At 41.2% G+C, this 9,941-nt stretch overlaps 1 protein-coding gene across 1 annotated transcript; it reads left to right on the top strand.

The window, feature by feature from the left end:
- The first annotated feature begins 2,541 nt into the window (after positions 1-2,541).
- Positions 2,542-3,513, top strand: LOC113305594 (protein NYNRIN-like). The gene is made up of 2 exons (XM_026554614.1): positions 2,542-3,192; positions 3,358-3,513. The coding sequence occupies exons 1-2, from the start codon at positions 2,542-2,544 to the stop codon at positions 3,511-3,513; spliced, it is 807 nt and encodes a 268-aa protein (XP_026410399.1).
- Positions 3,514-9,941: the final 6,428 nt, after the last annotated feature.

A 9,941-nucleotide genomic window follows, 5' to 3' on the forward strand; every position in this document is an offset into this window, starting at 1 on the left:
ACTTGGAGGAAAAAGAAAGGTCGCGGATGATCAAGCTGCTCCGTGAATACCAGGACGTGTTTGCATTTACATATGATGAGATGACGGGTCTGGATAGCAGTCTGATCGCGCACAACCTTAATGTCTCGCTCGAGTACAAACCGGTTAAACAACGAAGTCGCAATTTTCCAGAAAAGATCGATTTAAATATCAAGGAATAAGTGGACAAACTGCTAAATCTAAGTTCATTAAGCCAATCCAACACCCTGTATGGCTGGATAATATCGTGTCAGTAGAAAAGAAGAATGGAAAGATTCGATGTTGTGTTGATTACCGAGATTTGAATCGCGCATGCCCGAAAGATTATTTCCCAGTACTAAATATAGACGTAATGGTAAATAACACGTGCGGATAAGGTATGTTTTCTTTCATGGATGGTTTTAGCGGATACAATCAAGTAAAGATGGCCGCGGAAGACGCTCATAAGAAAACTTTCCAGACGCCATACGGAAATTTCTACTATGTTGTGATGTCGTTCAGATTTAATAATACAGGTGCAACTTATCAGCGGGCGATGGTAGCTATTTTTCATGATATGATGCATCAGATAATGGAAGTATACATAGATGATGTCGTGGTAAAATCAAGAGCGCGGGAGGATCATCTAGACCACCTAAGACGCGTCTTTAACAGATGTAGAAAGTATCACCTGAAGATGAATCCTCTCAAATGCGCTTTCAGAGTAACTTCCGGGAAATTTTTAGGATTTGTTGTGACAGACAAGGGGATACAGATCGATCCAGATAAGGTAGAAGCAATAACCACCATGAAGTTTCCTGCAAATGTCAAGGAATTACAAACTTTCATAGGAAAAGTGTCCTATGTCCGGAGATTCATCTCGGGATTAGCACAATTATTGTCCGCATTTTCACCCTTGTTAAAGAAGAATAAGCCGTATGAATTGGGAGATGATCAAGAGCGAGCCTTTCAGAAGCTTAAAGAGTGCTTAATCAGTACACGAGTTTTGCGACCGCCCGTCAAAGGCGAGCCTCTCTATCTATACACAACATTCACTAATGTAGCAATTGGAGCATTATTGACTCAGGACCTTGGAAGTGATTAGCTGTGTCCGATCCATTATAATAACAGAGGGTTTAGAGATGCAGAATTCAGGTATTTGAAGGCGGAACAAGCATGTTTAGCGCTCATATATGCTACACAAAAATTGCAATCTTATCTGCTCGCTCATAAAACCATAGTGGTACAAACCGCTAATTCAATTGCCTATTAGCTACAAAACCAGTCTTATCCGGTAGAGCAGCTCGCTGGTTACTACAACTATCTGAATTTGAGATGAAGTATCAGCGGTCTAAAGGAGTACACGGGCAAGCATTTGCGGATTTGTTGGCTGCATTCCCAGGTACGTACATAATAGAAATAAGTGATGAGATACCGGGAGAAGTTGCAGAATTTGAGGAAGAAGAACGTTGGTCCATGTTTTTCGACGGATCATCATATGGTTCTTAAGAAGGAGCGGGTATAGTATTTGAGACCCCCAAGAAGGAATTGTTATAATTCGCTTTCAAGCTAGATTTCGAATGCAGCAATAATGTGGCTAAATATGAAGCGTTGATCTTAGGGATGCGTATGGCAGAAGAGCTCAACTTGGGAGCGATAGATATCAAAGGAGACTCGAAATTGGTCACAAATCAAGTGTCAGGCGACTTCCAAGTCAAAGAAGCGCACTTAGATCCATATCGAGAGGAGGCCCAAGAATTGATAGCGAAAAGAGGAAGCATCGCATACCAGGAGATCTAATAATAAACATGTTGATGCGCTAGCTACCTTAACAGCAAAGCTACAATTAAACGAAGCAGATGAAGGAACAGTAGTGGTGAAAAGAAGGGCATTACCTGGCACATGGAAAGAAGATGCAGTGTTCGAACAAAAAGATGATTAGAGAACAGCTTATATTGAGGATCTAATCAAAGAAGCGGATGAACAATTGTTACCCGTTAAAGTGTTAAAACAATTTTTCATGATACGAGGAGAGCTGTACTATCGAACATCCGGAGGCGCCTTATAGCGATGTGTGGGAATAGAAGCGCAAGAGATATTGAGACGCGTCCATACGGAGTCTTGCAGACAGACATGAGAGATTCCATTATATCGCAGTTTACAAAGAATGAGAGTCATATTGGCCGATCATGGATGCTCAAAGCAGCAGTAATACAGGATAAGTGTGAGGATTGTCAATCACCCCCGCAGCAAGCGGAGATATGCAGCATATAGATAGAAGATTGGAGGCAACCATACATAGATTTCATCCAGCACGAACGCCTGCCTCAAAATAGGCAAGACGCGCTAAAAATCTAGAAGAAGGCTGGACGATTCTTTATGAGCGAAGGAATTCTCTATAGGAAAAGCTATGGGAACACAATACTGCGCTGCCTATCATAAGAAGAAGCATAGGTAGTGATGACCAAAACTCACAATGCGGAGCACCAGGGCATGAGGAAACTCTTTTTACAACTATACCAAGGAGGATTCTACTGGCCTACGATGGAATTCGACACAACTGAACACGTGAAGAAATATCAGCAATGCCAAAGCCATGGACCACTCATCCATGCACCGCACACGCTGCTACACAATGTTGTTACCCCCTGGCCCTTCCATAGTTGGGGACTTGATATCATCGGACCGATTAGTCCGACTTCATCCGGACGATACAAATACATTATCACTGCAACTGAATATTCTTCAAAATGGGTGGAAGCTATCCCTCTCCGTGACTACTCCGGATCTACCATTGCCGCGTTTATCAAAGAATATATCATATGTCGATTCGGCGCGCCAATGATCATCTGCTCAGATATTGGAACTTCTTTCATTAATCAGACTGTCAAGGAGCTATTGGATCAATACAGCATTAAGTTTCATACTTCGACCGTCTACTATACCCAGGGAAATGGGCAGGCGGAGGCCACTAATAAAACATTACTGAGAATATTGAGTCGGACAGTATATGATCATCATAGAGGTTGTCATGAACAACTCCCACTCGCACTCTGGGCACACCGCATTTCGAAGATAAGTTCCACTGGAGATTCCCCCTATTCCCTAGTGTATGGAGAAGATGCGATACTACCAGCGGAGATCGCTATTCCTTCAGCACGAGTTTCCATGGCTATTTTAACCACCCCGGATGAGGTAAGTCGATTTTCCCACCTTGATACTTTAGAAGAGCGAAGAGATAAGGCCGAACGGTTCACGGAAAAGTACAGGTAGCGGACGACAAGATATTACAATCAAAAGATTAAGGAGCGCGTACTTGCAGTACACGATGTGGTCATGAAGATTTCCCCGCACGTCCAGCGCAATGCAGCAGCAGGAAAGTTTGTTGCAAACTGGGAAGGTCCGTATATGATCAGTGAAGCCGCGAAAAGCGGATACTACTACCTTAAGCGAATGAATGGATTTCAGATCAACACCGCTATTAATGGTAAATGGTTAAAAGCTTACTATGCATGATAAACTAAGTGTATGATGAGTGGCTGGTCATCAATAATAAATACTCTTTATTTTACATGATGTGTTAATATATATATATATATATACACATATATATATCCCCGAGTCTGGCTATGTTCCGTGCATGACCAATGAAGTGCACCAACAGCCCCGAGTCTGGCTAGGTTCTGGGCATGACCAATGAAGTGCACCAATAGCCCCGAGTCTGGCTAGGTTCTGTGCATTACCAATGAAGTGCAGCAATAGCCCCGAGTCTGGCTAGGTTTTGTGCATGACTAATGAAGTGCACCAATAGCCCCGAGTCTGGCTAGGTTCTGTGCATGACCAATGAATTGCACCAATAGCCCCGAGTCTGGCTTGGTTCTGTGCATGACCAATGAAGTGCACCAATAGCCCCGAGTCTGGCTAGGTTCTGTTCATGACCAATGAAGTGCACCAATAGCCCCGAGTCTGGCTAGGTTATGTGCATGACCAATGAAGTGCACCAATAGACCCGAGTCCGGCTAGGTTCCGTGCATGACTAATGAAGTGCACCAGTAATATCAAAGTCGGACAATCTCCGCGCGTGACTAGCAAACATTCCCAAAGGGAACCATAAACATAATATACCGGATAAGTATCAATCCTGACTAGTCTGAGTGACGATACAGTTCAAGGATTATCCATGAAACAAAAGAGATTAAGGAATTTTTACTGTGATTAACCAAGACAACTCTCTTATATATATATAATTAAATAACACAATACCCAAGACAACGTTTTTACGAATTCCAAAAAAAAAACTGATGATGATGATGGTAGCAACCCAATTAAGAGCGCTCAGTTATAAACGAGCGGGAGTAAGAAATGTCTTCATCTGGGTCCTGCATCATCAACTGCGCCTCGTCATATTTAGTAGTGGAGTCGGTAAAAGCACTATGCACCTCTTCCAACACTTGATGAATCTTGTGCATAACATCATTGGAGGCATGGGATTCTTGAGCCATACTCAGCGTCTCCTTATGCTCTTCATAAGCTTTGCGTGCCTTATCCAAAGCAATCAGTCGGTGAGTTTGTAGCATCCCAACTTCATCCTTCAATACTAGCAAACGCGCTAGTTCTGTTTTCATATCAGTAGGATGAATAAGAGAAGACATAGCACATAAAGTCAAGACACACCCGCGGAGATTAGGACCCGCCTGCTGAGTGATAAATGCATGGCAGTCAGCTATTGCTTGCTCAATATCAGTCGTCATAATTATCGACTCTTGGAATAGTCGCTCATCTTTGTTCCGAGTAGAAATAGTGTTATCAAGTGTGCGATGTACCGCCAGAGTCAGACTCCCGGACGTTTGCGACCTCTGAGCCATCGAATACGTCTCATACTGCTCATTAAACTGCGCGCGTGTGGCCACTCTATTCGCCATTCTAACTTCTCTAAGAATTTCCACCTCAACCTTTACCAGCAATAAGAGATTTAGCTCATTATTTTTTTCATAAGGAATAACTAGTGTTGGAACAGGAGCTAAAGCTAAAGTGTAACCATGTAGACGATGAACCATCTGCAATAAATCACAATTCGCAGAAACAATGAAAGAAACCTAAAATTACTAACTTGAGCAATCCATCCTACTTACCTCTATTTATAGAAACAAAATGATAACATCACATTAATTACTATCCAAACATAATAATAAATGCAAATAACCAAACATGTCTTAAAACCATCAAAATATCCTGATCAATCCAAGCAAAGAAGAAAGAAATTATTGTTCAAAACCCACTCATGAAAGCAAAGAAGAAATTAATTGATATCCAACGCAGCCAGCTCAGCTCTTTTCTTGATAAGGCGCACATTAACCTCCTCAGCAGCGGCTTGGGCGGTTCTCAGTTCACCATTAACCAGCCCAACGTCATCCATTAGCCGATCATAAGCCTCCTTCTTGACATTAGCGACATTAAGCAAATGCATGTACTCCCGATCTAGCTCCTCAATCTCAAGAGACAAATTACTCCGCACGTTGTGACTCGCCTTTGCTAGATCCAACAAATTCTTGAGCCAGTGAATGGGAACTTGAAGAACCAGATAAGTTTGAATAGAGGCATCCCACTTCCTCAACGTAGCCGGATCAATGGGAGTCTCTTCCGCTTGAGAAAGGCCATCCGCTATATCCAATAAGTCTTCATTATCCACGATCAAGGAGTTGGAGGGCATCCCTTCATGAACACACATATGACCAAATATCTCCACTATGCACCGATAATTGGCTTCCTTAGATGAAGGGACCCAGAACACGTGCACCATCTCGAAGCGATTATCAACACCAGCCTCCGCCGCTGAAATAACGCGGGGATATCGAAACTGAGGATCCTCCGGAGTAGCCATAAACTCGGCGACGGCATCCACGCTACGAGAAATCTTAGGAGAGTGCTTGGAAGGCTTTTGCCGTTTATCATTGCACCCGTACTCACTGCCTTTAACCTGCTGGCTGGAGACACTTCCTTTACCATGGGCGTTGTCTCGTTTTCCCATATCCTGAAGAGAAAAAGGGAAATATAAATAAGTGCTCTAACACGAAGAAGAAATAATAATAATAATCAAAAATACATACCAAATTGAAAGGAGGAGGAGGATTGATAGGAGAATGAACCGATCGGCGAGAAGAAGAGGAAGAGCAGGACACCACTGGCTCTGGGTAATCTAATAAAAGATAGAAAGAAGAGGGAGTAAAATAAGTTTATCGGAAAGATATAAGAAAGGAATACGTATATATAGATCACCAAGTACATTTAATACTAACAATAGAATATCTCGACTGCACATGTCAGTACTCAAACCTAGTAAAAAACAACATAATATACTCACGAGACTTGGAAGGGGAAGAGCTCTGATCCTCAATATTGGCTTTAAAGCCACTGCCTTCTTGAGAATAATCATGAACAGAATGATTCGACTCGGACTCGCTCGCTGCACCTAGCATATCGGAAGGAGTATGAAGAGGATTATTAGGACCTTGAATTGTCTTTACAATTAGAGGGCGAGTGGAGTGTAGAATCATACGAGGAGAAATCACTTCAGGACCCTCTTGACCGACTGAACGGACCAATTGGCGTTCCACATGCTCGATGAACGTACTTGCGGACGATGACCCCACTTTTGGAGCCTGCGGGGAAAATGGAGGGGAAACATTAGCAGTACGAATGGAAGGCAGTCGCGGAATAGGTAGCACGTCAGCATCTCGCTTCATATTTTTAGCTAGCCGATCAACCCTCCATTCGTTGAGAGACAGTTTAATATATTCTTCAAAGAAGGGGCCCTTAGGCTTCCATCCAAGAGGCGGGGATTTCTAAAAAATATGACAAACGAATATAAAAAAAGACTAAAGTAAAGTTCAGTAAAAAATGAAAGAATAGGAGAAAGGGAAGGTACCTTAGCAGGAGGAGACATGACGCGAGGAATATCCAAAGGCTGCACCGCCGGAGGACGTCTTTTCTTCTTGGAACCGGACGAAGGAGGTAGAGCACTACCTTTTCCACCCTCTTGAGAAGACTCATCACCCGGGAGAGGAGCCCAGCAGGTAACCAATGGACGAAGAGGGCGACCCTTGTTGCTCGAGGAAAGTTTAAATTTCTTGGCAGTCTCCGCATTCAACTTCACGCGACCTGAGATTTGCATTTCTTTAAAATCATCTTTGGTTAAAACCGGAGGAGCATACGGTTCCTTGAGGAGAAGATTTAGCACGTTCCTACTGACACTGTTGCGTTACCCAAGACACTCGCTGGAGACGCTAACTTGCCGACTAGTTTGAGGTTGGAAGAAATCAAAATGGCATTGGAGATCACTCATCTGAAGACCATTTTTGAAAATGAAGCGATCGAAACTCTTCCGGACTTCCTTATCTTCCTAAGTCGAAGAAAGGATGGGAGGATCATAAGGAACTCCTTGGTCAAAACCCAGTTGTCGAGCCACGCGAACGGTATTGTATGCCTCAGAAGAAAACCTCCCACCATGAAAACCAGGAAGACGTCTGGATAGGGTAGAGATGATGATGTCAAAATCTTCGGCTGAAGGTGTTTCTGCGGAAGACTTTGATCGAATTTTTATATAGTGGTAAGAAGGTTGTCGTTCACTCGGACTTGATGAGATTAATTTTTAGATTTAAATTGTAAAACTAGCAAATATATACAAAATAATAACAATGTTTCGAGAGGTACTAGGACTAGGATTCCACCAAATATTCAAATTCATGCGATTCACTTATTTATTCTAAACCATTATAGCTCATTCAATAAGAATTTTGACTCAATTTCTTTTCCTAAGTTAGATTCTTAAAATATTAATTGTAAATCTTAAGCATGGAATATCAAAAAAAATAATCCTAAGCATAAACCATCAAACGAAATGACAATTAATTAAGAAAAATCTTTTTCTAATTTTAATTTAATGCAAATAGTCATATAAAGAATTAAATGAATTTACCACATGATGAATTTTGGTTTCCTCCGTCATCCCAGAGAAAGGTTTAGCTCCACATAGTGAAAAACACGCTCAAAATATATTTTTATAGCTCAATTGGTGTTTACAAAGAAAAGGGAGGAAACAATATAAACCAGGAGTTGAAACGCTTGAAGATCGTTACAAACTCTATGTTACAACTGTTGCGAAGAACTAGAGTTATGTGCTGTAGCAGAACAGCTGTCGTTTGTGGGTGAATATGTGACAGTCAAGAACAATAATTCTTTTCAGTTTATTTTTCTTCAGCTTCTCCTTCTATGCAGCAGCAGAGAAATCTGCTCCACATATTATTATTCTTCTATGTATCCTCTACCTACTCTCGATAACCTTTTGTTTGATCCACAAACACCTATTTATATCCTCCAGGACCAAATCTCTCCACTTTAATTCCATATCTTCTCGTAGTCAAGAACAATAACCCTGCATTTTTACGTGTCTGCGGCTGTAAAGCACGAGATTAGTTTCCCTTTTTATCTCCTTCAGACGTCAAATGGTTCTTCAAAATCTCCAGATATGTATAACACACGTCTCAGACTGAGTTAAACTCATGCAATCATCCACAGAACGTGCCGGGTTTATTTCATTCTCTGTGCAACCAAGAATCAACGAATATGTTCCCTTCTTCACGTCGATAAATTTCTTCCCAAATATGTTTTGGTGCAATAACTCAATATCTATCCAAATCAATGAGAAAATCAGACAGTATCTCTTCAAACTTTTGAACGAAAAATCACGCAGGAGAGTAACTACTTTCCCGCCAAAATATGCTTTTCAAACGAAGAAGGTGGAGTGCCCCTTTTCCTGTGATGGGGTGCTGATAGCAGGTGGCTGTGAATAGTAAAGAGGGTGCCCCTTATCCAAACCGAGATTCCGGATAGAAAAACTCCTCCCGGAGTAATTATTCGAGCCGAATTCTCCAAAAATGTTTATTTCCCAAAAATACCTACAAACAAATAAAACACCAGAATAAGTACAAAATCGAGTACCAAAAATATAAAAAATTTAGGACAACTTAGAAACAAAAATGTGTCTATCAAATACCCCCAAACTTATTATTTTCTAGTCCTCGAGCAAATCTAATCTAGAAAAATAAAATTCTAGTGACTGAGTTATAGTCTCGGAAGGGTTTACAAGAGGTGTACCCACAAAAACCTTTTACTCCAAACCCTAGCTATTTATGTAGAACCTTGGATAGCACTAAAGAACCTCCTTGGTTGGCATACTCTCATTGATTACAAGTGGAAGTAGCCTGATACGAAATTCTAATTGTTGTACACGAGTTTGCACTCAAGCGTACTAAAATTCATATATAAATGACAGAGATCTACTCATATAGTCGCACTATGGCATCAATATCCGGAATCAAACAACCGCATGAATAAATTAAGAAGATGTAAATAGAGATAGATGGTTGCGAATGGACGTCAATGCCAAGATGAACCTATCCTAAAAGACTGAGATGCCGGTCTGAATAATATCAACTCAACTGGCATATACAAGGGAACCAGTGGTCGATAATCCTAACTCTAGGTCAACACAACTGGCATATACAAGGGGACCAGTGGTCGACTTTATTGAATTTATTCAGGTTGGTGTAATGGTCTAGTCTCTTTCTTTTCATTTTTTTTTTATCATTTTTTGTTTTCATTTTTTTTTGGTAACTCAATCACTCTAATTCAACCTAGCAGACATCAACATAAAAAAATGTGCAAAAAATAAAAATAGAAGTAATAAGATGATTCCGAGATACAGTGAAACTATCATGTTATTTCTAACACCTGAGCTTTGTGCTTTTATGAATAGACTCTACAACTCAGATGTTTCCATCCAAGCTGATCTTATGGGTTCCTCAACTCCTACAACCAAGATGCTTCCATCCACTTAGATCGGTAAGTGTTATCCTTAATTGGCACAAATTTCTAGGCTTTGGAGT

This window comes from Papaver somniferum, chromosome 8 (genome assembly GCF_003573695.1).
Source record: "Papaver somniferum cultivar HN1 chromosome 8, ASM357369v1, whole genome shotgun sequence".
Taxonomy (NCBI): Eukaryota; Viridiplantae; Streptophyta; class Magnoliopsida; order Ranunculales; family Papaveraceae; genus Papaver; species Papaver somniferum.